Below are 23582 nucleotides of genomic sequence, written 5' to 3' on the forward strand. Positions count from 1 at the left end.
TATTTCAACTTTTTCAAACTATTTCCGCTTTTATAAGACTCCTATTTTGCAAGTAGAATGCAGTTGACTGGGGTTAAATTCTTCCATGGCAGCTTTAAACTATTTCTTAGGGCTTTTACTACTCTTCTGGAGGCTCAACCATTTAAGACCATTATCTAGAATTAAACGACAGCCTCAATTAAAATATCTAACCAACAAGTATTGTTCCAGTTTTCTATCTTGTGTCCCAGGATTACAAGGCTCAGGTTGGTATAACTGGAAAAATTAAGATTCAGGTCCCATACTTGAGGAGCTGCCAACAAGCCAAATATTAATAATTTTAATAATTTCCAAACATATAGTTTTTTCAAAGAACTTCGAACATATTATCTCACTTGATCTTTATCACAGAAGATAGGTGAGGCTTATATTTTTATCTTCATTTGGAAGATGAGGGAAAACTTTGAGTTCAGAGATGCTAAACCCAAGATCCCATGGCTAATAAATGACAGAGCCAGATTTGGAACCCAAGTTTTTGCCTCAGAATCTAGGACTCTATTGCCCAATACTACTTTTAAAAGAGCCTTATTTATTTTAAGGCTATTTTATGAGCTACAGAGCTCATAAAATAGCTCTGTAGTTAGAGAATGGTATTCAATAAATATTAATTGATGACCTAAGTTTACTGTAATTCAGGACAATATTTTCATGATTAGTTTTACATTTTAATCAAATTTGAATAAACATTTTTTAACTTAGCTGAAAAATATTAAATAGATATATTTTATACCACCCTATATACAATACCTAAGTCTACAAATACTCTGTTGGTCATTATCCACTGAAACCAGAGTGAATAAATACATCCTTCTGCAAATATGGCACTGTGCACCACTCTTCAATTTCCTGTTTTGTGAAAAGATGACCGTGACCTGAGTAAAACCTCAGGAATGATATTAGATCACTTATCTTTGTCACTCTGGATATCAACAAATTAAAGTAGGCAACTCCATAAATCATCACACAGGCACACAGACACGCACCCAACCCCACCCTTTTGCTACAGTACTGCAACAGAACAAGAAAACAGCCTTCCTTTGTCATTTTTCACCAGTGAAAGTCTTCATCAGACATTTTGCCAAGGAAACTGTCTTGTAGTACCTGATGTGAACTGCAGGAGGTTTCCTAGAGGTCAAAATGTGCTTTATAATATCAAGAAACTGAAAATGGCCCTCAGCAATGTGCCTATCACGTAGCAGGCACTCAAATACAGGTAAGTCATGAACACACACCCCTCTTCTGAATAAAAGATTACAGAAATATCCTCTGCCATGATTTGACTCCCTTAAAATCAAATTCTTAAAAAAATATATGGGAAATATTGCATATTTATAAATAGGTCAGTCATGTGCTTAACAAGACAAATATTTCCTACTATATATATACCTATTAAAATGGCACTCACAAGTCAAAAGAAAACTACTTCTTCATACTTTGAGGTTTTCCTCATTATTTGCTGGCCAATACTGATTAACTATCATTTACTTATGGAGATACAGAATGGCAGATTAGTATTTTTTACCACTTTTATTCACAACAAGGTTCATTTCTCGAGTTGGTTCTAAGTAAGACTATAACTGGCGTGCAATTCCTATCAAATGCATCAATACCCTTGGGATCTTCATATTTTGCCACTTTCAGGCTTCCTGACCTGGCCTGCCTAAGCTAGGTCTATCAATTCACCCTTACTGTATGAAGCCCGAAAATGGGCCCCAAAGCCTCTTGAATGCAGCTTTTACTTAAAAACAAGGCTAATAAGCATAGGCTCTACAGGGCCTCAACATTCATTGGTTGCAATTCATTTTTTTATAACTGGTGCATTCGAGACATGACATTGTGGTCACTGAACACTCTCTGCTATCATAACGAGTTCCTATGGGGATTCCACAGACTCACTTTTGGCACATGAGGATTGAATTCCACGGCTCTATGAATGGCCTCTACTGCATTCATCTCTGCTGTGCTCAGCCCCCGCCGAGATGCAGCCTCGGGAGAGAATCTGAAAAGCAGAAAGACAAACACCATCCAGTTGGGACCACTGCTTGGGCATTAACCTGGAAAGGCATCTACACATCAAGGGCCCAGAAAACCACAGCGAGCCAAAGGCATGAGCTCTCCAAACCTCCACTACACGGAACCTCTGAGTGACCCCTCAGACAGAGGCCAACAAAAACCCCAGCAGAAGCAGAAAGCGTGCTTGCATCTAATCGCGGCAGGAATTAAATTCAGCTGTCAAGTCTCTCTGTCTAAATAGCTAATCTAAGTTTTCTAGGAGGTACCTGCTTAGGTCAGGGCAGGGGGTAGGACTGACAAGGGCAGACAGTGTAGGAAAAAGAGAAAACTAGGTTACAGAAGAGCGCACTTGGTTAAAAACAGAACTGGGGAGAATTTTAAAGGAGGCTCCCAACCCAATGTCAGTGCTGCGATGGAGGGTTAAGTCTTGCAGCTTCAGCAGCAGGCAAGCCTGCTTGGGGCTGTTCCGGCAGGGGGAGTGTGCATGCCCAAACTGCGGGCGAGACACCTGCCCAAGTGAATGAAAAAAACCAGACCATGCAATCTCTTTCTCACCTCACACCCAGGGCTAACTCCAGAGCTGTGCTTGGCAGGCAGACACCACAGGGGAAGCTGTGACAACCCTGGCCCTGCCCTCCCAAGCTGGAGTCGCTGTGTAGGGAGAAAAGATGTTGCAGTAGGTACTGGCGATCTACAGGATAAAAAAGAATGAAAGAAAATTACTTCGGTCTTGAAGTGCACACACACTTAACAGCAAACCTGTCTGACACAGCAGAGGCTGTTTTCTTTTCCTGTTATCTGCTTTTCAGTGCTACCGAGGGAGTGTATCGGGAAGTGTAAGCGTTTATGAACTCAAAACCAGTTAAGCCATCTATTCTCTTTCACCTGCCAGTCATCTTGGGTGTTTATGGAAATTCTCTATACCATAGTCACCTGCCTGAACAAAACGGGCAAATGTCCCACTGTGATGGTGACTCAAGGTAAACGGATCCTGGGTGGGGAGTTACTTTGGAATTGATGAGGTAAGGAAAGGGAGATGACCATCCCCTTTTGCCATATTAATATGTTTGTTATGACTACTACCCCGTCCTGGACTGCTGGAGGAAGAGGAATATGCAAAAAAATGAATCAAAGAAGGCATTTTGTGTAAGTCCCAAGCAGGCCTTTTGGTATCTACTGTCCGGCAAAAAAAAAAAAAAAAAAAAAAAAGTCACCTCAGAGGCATGGAGTTTCATACAAATCCCTCTTTAGGAACCCACACACCATTACAAGACCTGGCGATATACATTCCCTCCTTCTAGTAGTGAAAGAAAAGAAAATGCAGGTTTTGGAAAATGCATGCTCATAAGCAGGGGTCTCATGGACTAAGAAAACCTTGCAGAGAAAGCCCTCAGAGACAATACATCTCCTTTGGTCCAGACCGGCATCTGTACTGCACAGGCTACTATCCACTTACTTGTCAGAGACAGCCCTTGCTTTGAGCAAGGCCGCTGTGTAGCATATTGTTGCCGACTTTGGTAAGCTTATATCTGTTAGAGAGAAAAAAAGTAGGAACTGTTATAAGTCTGTACAAACAATGAGCAATGATTTTTTTAATACACTAGCATTTTAATCATGTAAGCCTAAGGAGCATAAATTAAGAATATTTTAACTGTTCCTTATGTATCCAAGTGGTACGTGAAACTAAGGGTAATTCGTATTTTTGTGAATAATTCAAATTTCAAATCCACCACACTGTTCAGCAATCATCTTTTATTTAAAATATGGATTTTTCATATGTTGAGTTTATTTAAGCAGAGAATAGCTATAAATACATAAATTTAAATATTACATGAATAGCCTTGATATCAAGAAAGGCAAATAGGACTTCTCTGTTAACTTATAAAATTTCTCAAGAGGCATATGAAATATTAAAGTGAAAAAAATATTACCTGGATTTTTTTAAAAATATTAAGGTTTTTTAGTGATAAATAAATTTATTGAAAAATTATTCTTTAGTGGTCAGATTTAAACCAGATTTCATGAAATTTATATTCAGTTTTTTTGTTAAAATTGGAAAGAGAAATCTTTATGAGGCTATATATGAAATCTTTATAAAACTATACAATTTTTGTTCATTCAAACCCATGATAAAGCCCCTTTCATATGAAGCCTAATTTGTTGCCCAGAAAAACAGTTCCTTTCAGTTTGTATAGAAAATTTCAGATGGAGGGGTGGCAACGGGTACCAGATTCAGATAGAGTTTACAGGCAAATAAAAGCACAGAGTACAACTAAGAGGAGATAAATGCAAAGAGGGTAGTCCCTCTGGGCGCAGGGGGTGGGACTTATTTTTAAATTATGATCCTATTTCGCACCAGAACTGTCTTTCTTTAACACTCAAGACTAGGTAAAAATATGCCATTCCCAGGTGCTACAAAATTCACCCTAGGTTAGAAGAACTCTTAACACCTGGAACGCCCTCCAAGTTTCTTTCGGGCTGTTTTCAACTTTAGAAGAATTACATTACGGTAGGGATGAAAAGGAAAGTCCATAACTAGACAAAAGACAACAGCAGAAGAAAATAATTTCATAAAAGAAAAACAATCTTTCATTCAATAATGAGTATTTACCACCAATTCCAGCATGAGGAATTTCTCTGAGGGAAATTTCAATGACATTGATAAAATACAAATGATCAGAGAAAATACCAACACAGAATTGAAAGGGAGAGAGGTCTTTGTGACCCTGATCTCATAAATTATATTCAAACAAAATTTCAGCACCATATGCATACTGTAAAATGGTGTGCTTATGACTAAGAAGGAAAAAAAAATGTCAGACACTCATGGATTTGTCTTGTTGCTTCTCCAACATCTAAGCATTTAACCACTTCCCAGTATGTGAAATCAATCCAGGAATCAATTATTTTGTTTGCTAGGGTCCACTTATTGATTGTTACTGGAAGATAATAAAAAAAATTGCAGATAATACACATTCTACTTAAAAGTTCAGACCTTTTTTTTTTTTTTTTAAACTTCAGACCTTTCATTTAAAAATTATCCAAGCCCTGCTTCCACCCTTCCTGGTGTGATCTGTGTTCCTTCTGCGACAATCTAGCACCTTTCTATGAAGTGGGAACAAAGGATTAGTCCTAGAAAGGAGTTGAAACTGAAAATAATGGTCAAAATTATTCGAAGGTGGCAGCACAGATGGAACCTCACTTGATAAACTAAAGAAAACCTGTTGTTAAGGATTTAGCTTCTCAATGAGAACGATCATGTTGTTTTGAAGGTTACCTAATAAAGCAAATGAACACATTGACCCAGTTGGAAATGCAGAAAGAGATACGATTGATGTGTTCCAGCAGAATATTAGAGATGCCTAATCAAAGGTGATCTTTAACCCCCTCACACCCATAGACAGGACATTCACAACTCTGCAACGTTACAACTACTATGGTACATTTTCCCCATTTAAAAAAATTTTACCCTTACTCCTTCATTGTATGTAAAGATACTGGTATATGTGCACAGTCATAATGCTTAAAAAAATAAAGAAAAAAATATTTTAATCAATATCAAATGGGGAAAGGAAGAAATATAAATACCCCATTCCCCACTAGTGGCAAGTTCATTCCATTTGTTATCTCTTTAGTATATTATTTTGCTTTCACTATTAAACAAAAATTAAAAACAGCAAACAATTCTTGCATAACTTATTTATATATTTTCAATATTTTTCTTTTAATTCTGTCAAAGCAATACATCTATTTGGTAATGGCAATTTGTCTCTAAGGAGGGATGAATCATTAAAAAGAAACTGATCCTTAATCTCCCTTCAGGTAAAGCATCTTGTTCAAATAAGGTTTTTGTGTACAACACTTTTTTTTTAAATGTGGCAATATAAATCAAATGCTTTAACATTTTGCCTACCCAGCAATTCTACTTCTGAGACTTTATCCTAAGGGAAATCATCACAACTGTGCATGAAGATTTAGCTTTAAGGATGTTGATCAAGACATTGTTTCTAATGGTAGAAAACTGGAAACAGCCCAAATGTCAATCATAGGAGAATGGCTAAGGTGCTGCACATCCACAGGGTGTAATTCGATGCCGTCGTTAAATCACGTGGTGGAAAGTATTTAACGACCTGGGGAAATGTTGCATTGTTGTGTACACATCAATAAGTAAAACAAGTTTACAAAAATTATGATTTCACATATTTTTAAAAAAGCATTTTTATGCACAGAGATAAAAAGGCTGGCACTATATATACCAAATATCAACAGTTTTTATTTCTGGGTGCTGGGATTATAGACAATTTTTTTCTATGTTTACCTGCGTTTCCAAAGCTTCCTGCGACGTACACGTAATAAGTGAATTTTTAAAAGATAACAATGATGCTAAGTGGAAGAATTCTTTCTACAAATTGTCTGAAGCAAGTTCATGGGCAAATATGATACACTGGTGGAGCCAGACACAGACAGCATAAACAGACAAAGGCAGAACTTACACGAAGTGCTGTTAGCCCGCAGATGTAGAAAATTATTTATATACCTTCATGAAAGTTAGTGTATTCCTTTTGTGGTGTGTAATTGTTAACCGCATTTTAATCTAATAAATGCCTAATATCTAAATCAGAGGCAGGACCTGCATGTTTTGGCTCACTTTTAAGAAAAAACCATATACACTACCTTCAGGAGAAAGCTAATTATTATGGGCTGCTTGCCCCATGAGCCTTTTTCATTTCTTTTTTTTTTTCATTTCTTTTTCTAGGGGAAAAAAAAATAGGCTGAGACTCGGTTGTTGTTGCCTATTATAATTATGAAACTTATTATTTTGAAATAATTATGGGGTCATAGGAAGTTGTGAATATAGTACACAGAGTTCTGTGAAGCTTCCTTCAGTTTCCCTCAAATGGTGACAACTCACATAACTGCATTATAACATAAAAAAAACCAAGAAATTGACACTGGTACAGTACTATTAAGTCAATTACAGACCTTATTCAGTTTTCACCATTTTTTACATGCATTCCTGTGTGTGTGGTTCTATGCAATTTTATCCCAAGGCTAGATTCATGTAACCACCACTACCATCAAAATACACAACTTTTCCAAAGGAACTCTCTCACGCTACCCCTTTATTTGTACCCTCCCCACCCATACCTGTCCCCCAGTGACCACTAATCTGTTCTCTATCTCCATAGACTTGTCTGCCTACTGTGATTTTATGCTTTTGCCACCAGGGAAATGGATAAAATGGTAAGGAGAACAGGGTGACTAACCGTACTGATGAAAATGGTAGTATCAGAAGTTTTAAGCAGGAAATAACAACAAATAAGCTGCTTTCCAATATTGCTTGTAATTTATTCAGAAATTTTATTTTGAGGAAGAAACTCAAAATCATTCTAAGTCCAATTTTGTATGAGCAGACTCTGTGCAGTGCTTTTCTGTCTTTTGTAAGTGGTATGTAGCTACCATTATTGCCAGAAGTCCCCTTAAGAATTAGAATCCAAGGAGGAAATGAAAGTAAATGAGACATCACATACTCATTGTAGAAACAAGGAATGCTGAATAAATGTTTCTCACTTCGGCAAAGCTGAACTGTTGGTGTTAGTTTAATTTTCCTTCCATTTCTTTGCCATCTTGTGTTTCATACAGATCCTTTTATGAAAGAAGAACTTTCTCCAAGCATCTTAGGCGTACAAAATCAAATTGTCGTGAAAGTCTTTCCTTAAAATCTACAATCTTGAATTTCATACAACTGGAATCATAGCACGTGTACTTTTGTGTCTGGCTTCTCTCTCTCCAAGTAATGCTTCTGAGGTTCATCCATGTTGTAGCATGTATCAGTACTTCGTTCCTTTTTATTGCCAAGTAGTATTTCATTGTGTCGATATACAATATGTTTATTCTCTTGCTAATGGCTATTTGGATTGTTCTCCAGTTTTGGACTACTATGAAGAAAGCTGTTGTGACTATTCTTGTGTACTTTTTGGTTAAAAAAAAACCCTCATTTTTTCTTGGATATGTAACTGGAAATGGAATTGAGTCAGAAGGTAGATGAATGTTTAAACTGGTAGGTAGACAGTGCTCCAAAGTGGTTGTATGAAGTTTGCAAAGCTAATATATGGTGAGAGAGGTCAGAAAAAGGGTTACTTCTGGGTTAGAGGGGCAATTTTCTGAGATGATGGAAAGTTCTATGATTCTGGGTGGTGATCACAGAGGTATATACATAGGTGAAAAGTCATCCAGCTCTACATTTAAGATTTGTGCATGTTACAATATGTAATTTATACCACAATAAAAAAGATGAAAAAAAAAAAGCCAAACCTACAATCCTGTGTCACCTGAAGCTGCCTTCTCTTACTTGCCTTTCGTCATTCTGGCCCCTCCATTCTCTCTATGCATCCTTATCTAAAAATTACTTCCTAGTTTAATAAACAGAATCCGATTATTTTTCAGGTTGGCCTTTCAAATACTAAGATGGTTAAGTTATCTCCTCTAAACCTAATCTTTTCCAGAATAAATACTTCTAGCCCCTCAACTGACACAGTCTTCAGAACTTCTCACTTATTTTTGTTACGGAGCCATGGGTGATTTCAAAGTATGAGAATTAGAAGTGGAAACAATCATCTGAATCCCTGAAACCTGACGGTACAGAGCTCAGGGGAAGCGTGCAGCCTGAGAAGCCATGGCCACTACCATTCTCTGAGTTCCCAGCTGGGATGGCCCTGACGCTGAGCAGCTGGAGCAGTTTGTTCCCATGGTCGTGTGGTCAACAAAACCCTGCTGATTCCATTCAAACCAATTTCAGCCAAAGCCAGGTCTTTTCTCTTTTACTTCAGCCATGAGAATTTTTGAACCTATGAGCAGGATTTCACATTTGACTCCATTAAATTTTAAATCTTAAAATAAAATCTAGGACTTCCCTGGTGGCACAGTGGTTAAGAATCCACCTGCCAATGCAGGGGACACGATCCCTGGTCCGGGAAGATCCCACATGCCTCAGAGCAACTAAGCCCGTGCACTGCAACTACTGAGCCTGTGCTCTAGAGCCTGCAAGCCACAACTACTGAGCCCACGTGCCACAACTACTGAAGCCCATGCGCCTAGAGCCCGTGCTCCGCAACAAGAGAAGCCACCGCACGCTGCAACTACAGAAAGCCCGCGCCGCATGCAGCAACAAAGACCCAATGCAGCCAAAAATAAAATAAATAAATTTATAAAAAAATAAAATCTAAACCATTAAATATTAATGGTTTCAGCATGTTAGTCCAGGCTATCAGTCATTGTTGTAACTCAACCTACCACTCACAGCTTTGTTCCATATACCTTGTAAGTACACCTTCCTCCCCATATGATTATTATCATCATCAAAATTATTGCTAACATTTATCAAGGGCTTATTAAGTACCAGGCACTGGTGTTAATCACTTACACACATTAATCCTCAGAGCAACCCTATGAGATAGGACCTACTGCTAGCCCTGTTTTATAGATGGGGAAAGTGAGGCATAGAACAGTTAAGAAATATGCCAACATCACACACTTAGAACAAATATGAGCTTCCCCCAGAACACACGCTTTTTAACTGTGCTATGCTGTTGACAAGGTCTGATTTAAAAACATACTGACCATGGCAATACCAAGGAGAGAATCCAAAAATGGTATTCTAGAGATCACCCTAAATTTGCAACGGTCTGCAATGATCTACGTGCAACCATTTATTAATAGTTATGATAGGTATTATATTATACCATTAAATTATACCATTTATTAATGGTGTAATAGGTATCATGACCACATTGCTCCATGTTACCTAAAAAGACAGCATTAAAAACATTATCAAAATTCACTTTGTTATAGAGCAGAAACTAACACATAATTGTAAAGCAATTATACTCCAATAAAGATGTTAAAAAAAATTATCAAATATTTTATTTAAATAAAGATACAAATATTTCCATGGCATTTCTCTAATTCAGAAATATAAAGAAAAATGGCCTTAATAAGAAACATTTAAATATTATTGTATAGACTACAAATATTTTCACATGTACTATCTCATCTGTTTTTATGTCACACAACTTCCTCAGTAAATCCATGCTAGATCTTCAATCACCTCTTTCCTAAGTGTTCATAAACCACATATTTCTCTCCTCTAGAATTTTGCTGGGATTGATTTATTTGTTGAAATTCTTAAAAAAAAAAAAAAGGAATCAAAAGTATTGAGGGGAAATAGAAAATAGGAGTGAATAGTTGTATATTTTTATTAACTTATTAACACATTACTTTCTTATCCAGATAGTAGTACTACAAGATAAATCAAAGAATTGGACAACAGCACACGACTGTGAAGGTCAGCCCTCAAAAATCTTTCATTTTACAGATAAAAAATACAGGCCCAGGGAAGCTAAATGATAACTTAAGAGCTGCCTAACTAATTAGTGACAGAGATGGTCTTGCAATAGCATGTCTTTGTCACCATCCCATACTGCCAATGTGGTACTTGCTTTTATTTTCCTTAACATCATTCTCTTACGCTTTATCATTTTCCTTGGAAAATGGCTTCACAATTAAAGTCTTGAGACTTTTGCCTCCTCTGAACTTTAGCCACCCAGAACACCTGCTGACAGGTTTCTACCTCACTTGTATATACTTATTTAGCTATTTGTCATTCTGATATTTTCATAAACTTTAATCATTTGTGTTTAATTTTACATTTTTTTCCCAGTGGGAATAACTATAATCTCATCTTTTAGAATCTCTCATCCTTCTTGAACCAATTTCCACTTTAAAAATCTCTGTATCTCCTATGCCACATAGTGTCTGCACAAAGTATTTATTGAATCTCCATTTATGGGTTTATATTTATCTTTCCTTTGAATTAAAAAAGGGTGTGACTTCTCATTGTTGTTATTAGAAGCTATACGATAACATGCTCTCCTTTAAGGTGCTTCCTTTTTGGTAAGAATTAAATCCAAGGTATTAACTACTCTCAGGCTTTGTCTACTTTGGTTGTAATTAAAGTGTCAGTAAGACAAGACCTTGTCAGATGTTTTGCTTTTAGCAAATGAGACTTGTAGATTGACAGGTGCAGGCCTTCACATCGCCTGCTCCAAATTCACAACCTCTAAAGACTAGGGGGACATGCCACCTGTTCCCCACATTCCACTTTTTTTTCCCGCCTCATGTCGTTGTTATGACTCAGCAGAAGTAGGCAGGTGTTGGTGGGCTACATGAATCCTGGCAGGCTCTTGATAACATCTTAGTTACATGCCCCCGAAAGACAGATTATCTAAGGGTTATACTGGGTCTACATAGTTAAGAAAGAGATCCCCAGAGAGCAAATGAAATGAAGTAGTTATAGTTTAAAACAGAAAGTTTTGATCACCCAGGAAATAAAAAAAGTTTCTGCACTGGGATTCCCATTTGTTGTATAAAGAAGAAAAACCAAACTCTAAAAACTCTTTTATACTTATTGGTTGAAAAACCCTGCATATGTCTCCCCGAAGGATAGAATTCTGCTTCTTCGCAGAGTCTGAAATCACCTCCCCAGTCCTCTCCAGTGGCATTCTACTCCTTCACATCTTAGGGCTTTCCCAGTGTTCATCTCTCAACCACCTCAAGTCAAAAAAGGGCAGAGTGTGAACCCACTGTGCCACTCCCTTCACTCTGGGGGCAGGCTGAAGCCCTTCCTCTGCTGACATTGCCTCCAAGTCTCTCCATGGTCTCCAGAACAAAATCCAAACTAGACCCAAAGCTCTTTGAGGCCTGGCCCCTGCTTAACTCACCCAGTGCAAGTTCAGCCCTTTACTACAGCCTCTGCCTTCCCTCTGCTCTGTGGGAAACAGTTCTCCTCACAAGCTGTGTCAATCCTGCCCTGAACCTCTGGACATATTCTCTTTGCCTCCAGCACCTGTGCTGTCTGGCTCAGCACAGATCCCACCTCCACTGGGGTGGCTTCCCTCATTACCCTGGATGAGGTGTCCCTTCCATCTTGGGTTAAACTCTATCAGTCTTTACACTTTACAGCGATTGTCCATTCTCTTATTTCCCTCTCCTACTTACGTGGTGTGCTTTAGGGGTAAAAGCGGTGTTTCTTCATCACTTTGTACCCACAACACAAAGCAATGTTTGAAACATAGTTGGTGGTCAGTGTTTGCTGAATAAAATCCTAAGTTAATGTACTAACATATCAAATCACTTGATATGACCTTCCTTCAACATGCAAACATTTACTTCTAATTTAGCTTCTGGGAGCCAAAAGTGATCAGTGTTGATGGGTGCTTTAAGAGGGAGTCATAAACTTGTTATTTCTCAACACGTATACTTCCTGTATCTTTGCTTACAGCATTCCGGCAGAAGGCATGACATTGGACTGTGCTCTAAATCTAGATGTCTATTTGAAAAAGCAGTGGAATGAAAAAGTGGGGCAGGAAGAAAGAAAGAGTAAAAGCTGAAACAAGGTTGAAGAAAAGTAGAATTTTTGTCCAGAAACAAGGAAGGCAAACCACACATCTTCTGGCTCCCAAGGACCCTTTACGAGAATGATGCTGCTGAAAAAAACAAAAAAAGTCATCTCAGGGAGGATGACTCTTAAGTTTACAAAAGTCATAAATGGCTCATAAGATCAAACCTGAGATTCAATGAAATAACCTTAGGACAAATTTATGTAATTATGAGTAAAACTGTCAATTTGATGTGTCTCAGAAAACCCAAGGGGCAAAACTTTAGATAGGACAGAATTTTTCCAGTGATAATCTTTTCACCTAATTTCCTTTTGTTCATCTGCAATAATAATAACAATCAAGATGTAATTTTAAAAGGATCATTACTTTCCCTGTGCATGAGATTAGTCAATTGAGGGTCAATTTTACATCTATACTTCTAAAAGAATGTTTTCAATAGCAACATTCAGCAGATAAGTGAGTAGCAAACCAGCAGATAAGTAAGTCCCAAAGCACCTCACGAGTAAGGACACTATGTCATAGTGCATCTCCATGTAACAAGTTGTTCGTTCACCATAGATGCTCTGAACATCTACTGTAGTACATAAGTGTCCAAGAAGAAGAGGACACAGGGCTTGCTCTCAAAGAGTTTCTTTCTCTGTACTTCCCACAGCATGTTTCAAACTGATTCACTGAGCACAGATTCATCCCACCTCGACTCACCATGGGTTGTTTTTTGTTTTTAACATCTTTCTTCAATAGACGGAAAGCTTCTTGGCGACACAGAGTAAATCATATTCATCTCTGAATGTGGAAGCACCTAAAAGTTAGTATCTTCAACATAAAGGTTTGATAGATCCTTGCTGAATTAATTTGAAAAAATTAACCTAATTACTCTCTGTAATCATTTAAGATTACATAGTATCAAGCATCACTTTTCTTGGTTGCCCAGCAAATTGATATACTTGAAGTTTGTGTAGCCTTGACAGATGCTTTTGGAGCCACGAACTGACTAACCAAACAAACAAAATTGAAAAACAAACTAATGAAAATGCAGCCCAGGAGATTAACCAAGATGGCGGAGTAGAAGGACGTGCTCTCACTCCCTCTTGCGAGAGCACCAGAATCACAACTGGCTGCTGGACAATCATTGACAGGAAGACCCTGGACTTCACCAAGGAGGACACCCCACGTCCAAGGACAGAGGAGAAGCCACAGTGAGACGGTAGGAGGGGCGCAATCAGAGTAAAATCAAATCCCATAACTGCTGGGTGGGTGACTCACAGACTGGCGAACACTTATACCACAGAAGTCCACCCACTGGAGTGAAGGTTCTGAGCCCCACGTCAGGCTTCCCAACCTGGGGGTCCGGCAAAGGGAGGAGGAATTCCTAGAGAATCAGACTTTGAAGTCTAGTGGGAATTGATTGCAGGACTGTGACAGGACTGGGGGAAACAGAGACCCCACTCTTGGAGGGCACACACAAAGTAATGTGTGCATCGGGACCCAGGGGAAGGAGCAGTGACCCTGGGGGAGACTGAACCAGACGTACCTGCTGGTGTTGGGGGGTCTCCTGCAGAGGCGAGTGGTGGCTCTGTTTCACCGTGGGGATAAGGACACTGGCAGCAGAGGTCCTGGGAAGTTCTCCTTGGCGTGAGCCCTCCCAGAGTCTGCCATTAACCCCACCAAAGAGCACGGGTAGGCTCCAGTGTTGGGTTGCCTCAGGCAAAACAACCAACAGGGAGGGAACCCAGCCCCACCCATCAACAGTCAAGTGGATTAAGGTTTTACTGAGCTCTGACCGCCACAGCAACAGTCAGCTCTACCCACCACCAGAGCCTCCCATCAAGCCTCTTAGATAGCCTCAACCACCAGAGGGCAGACAACAGAAGCAAGAAAAACTACAATCCTGCAGCCTGTGGACCAAAAACCACAGTTACAGAAAGACAGAGAAGATGAAAAGGCAGAGGGCTATGTACCAGATGAAGGAACAAGAAAAAACCCCAGAAAAACAACTAAATGAAGTGGAGATAGGCAACCTTCCAGAAAAAGAATTCAGAATAATGATAGTGAAGATGATCCAGGACCTCGGAATAAGAATGGAGGCAAAGATTGAGAAGATGCAAGAAATGATTAACAAAGACCTAGAAGAATTAAAGAACAAACAAACAGAGATGACCAATACAATAACTGAAATGAAAACTACACTAGAAGGAATCAATAGCAGAATAACTGAGGCAGAAGAACGGATAAGTGACCTGGAAGACAGAATGGTGGAATTCACTGCTGCGGAACAGACTAAAGAAAAAAGAATGAAAAGAAATGAAGACAGCCTAAGAGACCTCTGGGACAACATTAAACGCAACAACATTCGCATTATAGGGGTCCCAGAAGGAGAAGAGAGAGAGAAAGGACCAGAGAAAATATTTGAAGAGATTATAATCGAAAACTTCCCTAACATGGGAAAGGAAATAGCCACCCAAGTCCAGGAAGCGCAGAGAGTCCCATACAGAATAAACCCAAGGAGAAACACGCCGAGACACATAGTAATCAAAGTGGCAAAAATTAAAGACAAAGAAAAATTATTGAAAGCAGCAAGGGAAAAACGACAAATAACATACAAGGGAACCCCCATAAGGTTAACAGCTGATTTCTCAGCAGAAACTCTGCAAGCCAGAAGGGAGTGGCATGAAATACTTAAAGTGATGAAAGGGAAGAACCTACAACCAAGATTACTCTACCCAGCAAGGATCTCATTTAGATTTGATGGAGAAATCAAAAGCTTTACAGACAAGCAAAAGCTAAGAGAATTCAGCACCACCAAACCAGCTCTACAACAAATGCTAAAGGAACTTCTCTAAGTGGGAAACACAAGAGAAGAAAAGGACCTACAAAAACAAACCCAAAACAATTAAGAAAATGGTCATAGGAACATACATATCGATAATTACCTTAAACGTGAATGGATTAAATGCCCCAACCAAAAGACATAGACTGGCTGAATGGATACAAAAACAAGACCCATATATATGCTGTCTACAAGAGACCCACTTCAGACCTAGGGACACATACAGACTGAAAGTGAGGGGATGGAAAAAGATATTCCATGCAAATGGAAATCAAAAGAAAGCTGGAGTAGCTATACTCATATCAGATAAAATAGACTTTAAAATAAAGAATGTTACAAGAGACAAGGAAGGACACTACATAATGATCCAGGGATCAATCCAAGAAGAAGATATAACAATTATAAATATATATGCACCCAACATAGGAGCACCTCAATACATAAGGCAACTGCTAACAGCTATAAAAGAGGAAATCGACAGTAACACAATAATAGTGGGGGACTTTAACACCTCACTTACACCAATGGACAGATCATCCAAAATGAAAATAAATAAGGAAACAGAAGCTTTAAATGACACAATAGACCAGATAGATTTAATTGATATATATAGGACATTCCATCCAAAAACGGCAGATTACACGTTCTTCTCAAGTGCACACGGAACATTCTCCAGGATAGATCACATCTTGGGTCACAAATCAAGCCTCAGTAAATTTAAGAAAATTGAAATCATATCAAGCATCTTTTCTGACCACAACGCTATGAGATTAGAAATGAATTACAGGGAAAAAAACGTAAAAAAGACAAACACATGGAGGCTAAACAATACGTTACTAAATAACCAAGAGATCACTGAAGAAATCAAACAGGAAATAAAAAAATACCTAGAGACAAATGACAATGAAAACACGACGACCCAAAACCTATGGGATGCAGCAAAAGCGGTTCTAAGAGGGAAGTTTATAGCTATACAAGCCTACCTAAAGAAACAAGAAAAATCTCAAGTAAACAATCTAACTTTACACCTAAAGAAACTAGAGAAAGAAGAACAAACAAAACCCAAAGTTAGCAGAAGGAAAGAAATCATAAAGATCAGAGCAGAAATAAATGAAATAGAAACAAAGAAAACAATAGCAAAGATCAATAAAACTAAAAGTTGGTTCTTTGAGAAGATAAACAAAATTGATAAGCCATTAGCCAGACTCATCAAGAAAAAGAGGGAGAGGACTCAAATCAATAAAATCAGAAATGAAAAAGGAGAAGTTACAACAGACACCGCAGAAATACAAAACATCCTAAGAGACTACTACAAGCAACTTTATGCCAATAAAATGGACAACCTGGAAGAAATGGACAAATTCTTAGAAAGGTATAACCTTCCAAGACTGAACCAGGAAGAAACAGAAAATATCAACAGACCAATCACAAGTAATGAAATTGAAACTGTGATTAAAAATCTTCCAACAAACAAAAGTCCAGGACCAGATGGCTTCACAGGTGAATTCTATCAAACATTTAGAGAAGAGCTAACACCCATCCTTCTCAAACTCTTCCAAAAAATTGCAGAGGAAGGAACTCTCCCAAACTCATTCTATGAGGCCACCATCACCCTGATACCAAAACCAGACAAAGACACTACAAAAAAAGAAAATTACAGACCAATATCACTGATGAATATAGATGCAAAAATCCTCAACAAAATACTAGCAAACAGAATCCAACAACACATTAAAAGGATCATACACCACGATCAAGTGGGATTTATCCCAGGGATGCAAGGATTCTTCAATATACGCAAATCAATCAATGTGATACACCATATTAACAAATTGAAGAAGAAAAACCATATGATCATCTCAATAGATGCAGAAAAAGCTTTTGACAAAATTCAACACCCATTTATGATAAAAACTCTCCAGAAAGTGGGCATAGAGGGAACCTACCTCAACATAATAAAGGCCATATATGACAAACCCACAGCAAACATCATTCTCAATGGTGAAAAACTGAAAGCATTTCCTCTAAGATCAGGAACGAGACAAGGATGTCCACTCTCACCACTATTATTCAACATAGTTCTGGAAGTCCTAGCCACGGCAATCAGAGAAGAAAAAGAAATAAAAGGAATACAAATTGGAAAAGAAGAAGTAAAACTGTCACTGTTTGCGGATGACATGATACTATACATAGAGAATCCTAAAACTGCCACCAGAAAACTGCTAGAGCTAATTAATGAATATGGTAAAGTTGCAGGTTACAAAATTAATGCACAGAAATCTCTTGCATTCCTATACACTAATGATGAAAAATCTGAAAGAGAAATTATGGAAACACTCCCATTTACCATTGCAACAAAAAGAATAAAATACCTAGGAATAAACCTACCTAGGGAGACAAAAGACCTGTATGCAGAAAACTATAAGACACTGATGAAAGAAATTAAAGATGATACCAACAGATGGAGAGATATACCATGTTCTTGGATTGGAAGAATCAACATTGTGAAAATGAGTATACTCCCCAAAGCAATCTACAGATTCAATGCAATCCCTATCAAATTACCAATGGCATTTTTTACGGAGCTAGAACAAATCATCTTAAAATTTGTATGGAGACACAAAAGACCCCGAATAGCCAAAGCAGTCTTGAGGCAAAAAAATGGAGCTGGAGGAATCAGACTCCCTGACTTCAGACTATACTACAAAGCTACAGTAATCAAGACAATATGGTACTGGCACAAAAACAGAAACATAGATCAATGGAACAAGATAGAAAGCCCAGAGATTAACCCACGCACCTATGGTCAACTAATCTATGACAAAGGAGGCAAAGATATACAATGGAGAAAAGACAGTCTCTTCAATAAGTGGTGCTGGGAAAACTGGACAGCCACATGTAAAAGAATGAAATTAGAATACTCCCTAACACCATACACAAAAATAAACTCAAAATGGATTAGAGACCTAAATATAAGACTGGACACTATAAAACTCTTAGAGGAAAACATAGGAAGAACACTCTTTGACATAAATCACAGCAAGATCTTTTTCGATCCACCTCCTAGAGTAATGGAAATAAAAACAAAAATAAACAAGTGGGACCTAATGAAACTTCAAAGCTTTTGCACAGCAAAGGAAACCATAAACAAGACGAAAAGACAACCCTCAGAATGGGAGAAAATATTTGCAAATGAATCAACGGACAAAGGATTAATCTCCAAAATATATAAACAGCTCATTCAGCTCAATATCAAAGAAACAAACACCCCAATCCAAAAATGGGCAGAAGACCTAAATAGACATTTCTCCAAAGAAGACATACAGACGGCCACGAAGCACATGAAAAGATGCTCAACATCACTAATTATTAGAGAAATGCAAATCAAAACTACAATGAGGTATCACCTCACTCCTGTTAGAATGGGCATCATCAGAAAATCTACAAACAACAAATGCTGGAGAGGGTGTGGAGAAAAGGGAACCCTCTTGCACTGTTGGTGGGAATGTAAATTGATACAGCCACTATGGAGAACAATATGGAGGTTCCTTAAAAAACTAAAAATAGAATTACCATATGACCCAGCAATCCCACTACTGGGCATATACCCAGAGAAAACCGTAATTCAAAAAGACACGTGCACCCGAATGTTCATTGCAGCACTATTTACAATAGCCAGGTCATGGAAGCAACCTAAATGCCCATCAACAGACGAATGGATAAAGAAGTTGTGGTACATATATACGATGGAATATTATTCAGCCATAAAAAGGAACGAAATTGAGTCATTTGTTGAGAAGTGGATGGATCTAGAGACTGTCATACAGAGTGAAGTAAGTCAGAAAGAGAAAAACAAATATCGTATGTTAATGCATGTATGTGGAACGTAGAAAAATGGTACAGATGAGCCAGTTTGCAGGGCAGAAGTTGAGACACAGATGTAGAGAATGGACATATGGACACCAAGGGGGGAAAACTGCGATGAGGTGGGGATGGTGATGTGCTGAATTGGGCGATTGGGATTGACATGTATACACTGATGTGTATAAAACTGATGCCTAATAAGAACCTGCAGTATAAAAAAACAAACAAAACAACTAATACTAAACTTTCATTGGGTTATTTGTATGGAAATATGTTAATATAAATGTTTCAGACATTACATGAAATTTCTAAAAATCTTATATTTGTATTTGTATGGAAATATGTATGGAAATATGTTAATATAAATGTTTCAGACAGTACATGAAATTTCTAAAAATCTTATATTTGTATTTGTATGGAAATATGTATGGAAATATGTTAATATAAATGTTTCAGACATTACATGAAATTTCTAAAAATCTTATATTTGTATTTGTATGGAAATATGTATGGAAATATGTTAATATAAATGTTTCAGACAAAAAAAAAAAAAAAAAAAAAAAAGAAAATGCAGCCCACTTCTCCTTCCTGTTTGAGGACTGTAATGTCTTATTACTGTACCATTATGTGATGCTGTCCTCCGTGTGACTGTCTTCAATAAAATTTCTCAGTTTACTCCTGTTCATGATATGATGCAATGAAAACAATACATATGTAAAATTCTGTCCTTAGATTTTTTTTTTTTTTGGTTCCAGACAGTATGAAGTCTTTTTGTCCCACCTTCAAAAAGCCAATCTAAGGTCCCCTTTCAACCAAAGGTGAAAACTTCACTGAAGAAATAAAAAGGACTGATATACTAGAACCTCAAAATGAGGTGCCACCTGGGATGGGGAAATTCTACATGATCTTGGTAATCTGGAGCAGGGGGAGAGGCAAGCAACACGGATTCAACTATCATGCTACAAAGCCAAACAACAGATCTTATCTGCAACTTTTGAATTGGATTACCCCAAAAGGTCTGTGTCAGGAGGCCCTTCTGTGGCTGGTGCCCTGGAGCCAAATATGGCAGTTTATGTGATGGCGATGGCCAGCTAAGGAGGGATGTTACCTTGGTAAATTATGATAACTGGGCAGTAAGGATTACTAAAGCCAGCATAAATTTAGACGGTTTGTTCATGTGCCAACTCTGTGAATTACAGATGTATGCATTCATAAAATGTCTTCCATCATCAGAGATTGTAGAAGTTTTTCACGCATACAGTCTTCACTGAAATAGCATCTGTTACCAGAACTCCCGCTCATTGCATGTATAGTATGACAGCCAATCACTTTGTAACCTCAAAGGCCTAGTCCTCTTGACAGATATACCTCTTAGGTTCCAAGTCAGCAGGGCACCCACTGCAAAGCTATCACAGGGCCATCACTTCTCAGTCACTCGTGCTTACCAGCCTGAGGCCATAGCCCATGGTGTCAGTGCTGATAATTATTTTCTTCTTTGAAGCAGCAATGGGATTATTTGCCTATCTTTTACACAAAGATTCTCTTCAGCATTTGCCGGGTATCCTTGATCTTTTCCATAAGAGCCAGGCCAGGGAAGGGAGCTGGACGAGGCTTCGAGTCTGTCACTAGGGACTGATGGCACTTCAAACCCTCTTTCTTGAATGCAGCCTCCTTTTGTAGTGGATATGTCTCAGAAGCTGCCTGTGCCTATGGCATCAGAACTCACATCTATACATACACTTGACCGAAAAGCACCATTTTGGAGGTCTGGACAGCCTGACGCTGACTGCTTCAATACAGATTTTTATTTTTTTAATATTTATTTATTTTATTTGGTTGTGCCAGGTCTTAGTTGCGGCTCGAGGGCTCCTTAGTTGTGGCATGTGAACTCTTAGTTGTGGCATGCATGTGGGATCCAGTTCCCTGACCAGGGATCGAACCCGGGCCCCCTGCACTGGGAGTGTGGAGTCTTAACCACTGCGCCACCAGGGAAGTCCCGTCAATAGAGATTTTATTCACTGGTCCTTCTGGCATCTCAAATCCCTCTTATTCCACAAACATAAATGGAAAACAGCCTAACCAAAAGACAGGGTATCCAGTGACCATTTCAGAGGAATGGAGATGATAGTTGAGTAAACTTGTACTAGTTATAAGGCCCTGGGCAATGAACAAAGTGTACAAAATTTTTACTTATAACTACATGCTGACTCTGCAAACCAATGATTAGCAAAAAGCTTATTCTCTGAATAGTCTCAACATAGGGTGATGCCCTCATGCTTTCTTTAGAATTTCTGTTTTCAATCTACTGAGATGAAAGTATTTCCCCCAATGTTACAAACATGTCTTGTTCTTGAAAGTATACCCTTTGCACATTGCCAGATGGTAGATAATAATGCTAATTTAGGACGGGCTTGATGGCACCAGTAAAAATGGTCTTGATATAGTTGTTGCATTTATATAGTATTCGTGATTATAAAAAAGACCAGGGCTTCCCTGGTGGTGCAGTGGTTGAGAATCTGCCTGCCAATGCAGGGCACACGGGTTCGAGCCCTGGTCTGGGAAGATCCCACATGCCACGGAGCAACTAGGCCCGTGAGCCACGATTACTGAGCCTGCGCGTCTGGAGCCTGTGCTCCGCAACGAGAGGCCGCGATAATGAGAGGCCCGCGCACCGCGATGAAGAGTGGCCTCCGCTTGCCGCAACTAGAGAAAGCCCTCGCACAGAAACGAAGACCCAACACAGCCATAAATAAATAAATAAATAAATAAATAAATAAACCCAAAGTTAAAAAAAAAAAGTTGGTGTGTTAAGGTGCTCAGTTACGAATAATTATTAAAAAAAAAAAAAAAAAAAGACCAGCTGTCCCTCACGGGGAAGTTCCTGCCCCCAAATTTAGGGCAATCACTAAATGACCTAATGGAGTAAATATCGAAAAGAGCTTGGATTTGTATTTCTATTGGGACAAATTGCCCCAAGGCTGAAACAATTTGTCTTTTGATCAAGAGTGAAAATGTTGGGCATTTTTTATTTTTCAGCTTTCCAAATGTTAGAGTTGTTTATAGATAAAACTAAGCATTTCCATTCTTATCAAATATCTACACATATGTCCTATGAGATCTAAAATTAATTTTAATAACAGGCCATAACACTTTTGCGGGGGGGGCAAAAGACTGGGCTTTTATGCTCTCATTTTAACTGACATTTTATATATGGTTTTCCATTTGAACAAAATGGATTAAGAACAGAGGTGAAGTTCAGGAGTGGTCACCTTAGCTCTTTATAATGGTTAATAGTTACTGAATTCTTACTGTGTGGCCCACACTGTTCTAAACATTTACCATCGATTAACTGCTTTAATCCTCACAACAAATTCCCAGCTGTGTGATCCTGGGCAAGTTACTTAGGCTTTCTAAGCCTAGATTCCATTTCCAGAGAAAGAAATGGAAGCTTCGAAGGTTGAGTGATTTGCTGAAGTTCACTCAGCCAGTGGAAGGCAGAGCTGGGACTTGACCTCAGCAGGCTGGCACCAGGGCTAGTCCTCTTCCCCACCAACAGGACTGCCTTTGGCATCCTCAGGGATCACTAACTAGAGACAGAACTAGACACTCCCAAAGGAAATGCTCACAAAATTAGCACTCACGTTCCTATTCACTTGCTCTGTGAGGTTCTTCTAAAATTGAAATGGGCAAATGATAATGAATAAGAAACACATGAATTCTTTTCCCCATTCCCACCCTGATCTTTGAGACTTAAGCTTTCAACCTAGGTGGCCTATAAACTTCTTCGAAAGGCAATCCAAAGCTTGTAACAACTTTCTCAATGGCTTTGAAAAGAAGGTTCTGATGACTTAATGATCTTAAAAAACATTTCTGTCTTTATAGGTAATGTATGACTGAAAAAAAAAAAGAAGATAAATCTCAAATTAAATGACCACCATACATCAAATCCCCTTTGTGACTAAAGAAATCAGGTACACGTTGAAGATGGAAAGCTATATTTTGAAGATGGTTTCAGAAAGATAAGCAAATATAGATATGCCCAGTTCTTAAGGAATAATTTTAAAAGAATCTTAAAAGACAATTTGGCATAACTGAAATTCTGCACCACGGCTCCAGCCCGCCTAATTCATGCCTTTGTTAGAGGAGTGAGAGAGGGAGAGAAAGTCACTTCAGCAAGGCTTAGGTTTATGAAAAACACATGGGCTTTTAAAGCTAGCTAAACCTGAATTTGCATCTCAGTTCTACAGTTTTCAAGGAATGTGGTCTTGAAAGTTACTTAAATTCACAAGCCTCAGTTTCTGCATCTGCTAAAATGGAATAACTACCTCCTTGCAAAGACACTGTAAGGGTTATAGGTAATGTGTGCAATGTGCTTGGCACAT

The 23582-nt window shown here is 38.5% G+C and overlaps 1 protein-coding gene across 8 annotated transcripts in view; it reads right to left on the reverse strand.

Moving 5' to 3' along the window:
- Positions 1-23582, reverse strand: part of ST7 (suppression of tumorigenicity 7) — a 261269-nt gene that overhangs the window by 34685 nt on the left and 203002 nt on the right. For 7 of the 8 annotated variants that reach the window (XM_057550035.1, XM_057550032.1, XM_057550036.1 and 4 more), the window contains 2 exons: positions 3509-3581; positions 1936-2038 (listed from right to left, as the gene is read on the reverse strand). In XM_057550035.1, coding sequence (XP_057406018.1) covers positions 1936-2038; positions 3509-3581 — 176 coding nt within the window. Of the gene's footprint in view, positions 1-1935; positions 2039-2607; positions 2744-3508; positions 3582-23582 lie in introns of all 8 variants that reach the window. The other variant, XM_057550037.1, reaches the window with a different exon arrangement.

Source organism: Balaenoptera acutorostrata, chromosome 7, assembly GCF_949987535.1.
Source record: "Balaenoptera acutorostrata chromosome 7, mBalAcu1.1, whole genome shotgun sequence".
NCBI lineage: Eukaryota > Metazoa > Chordata > Mammalia > Artiodactyla > Balaenopteridae > Balaenoptera > Balaenoptera acutorostrata.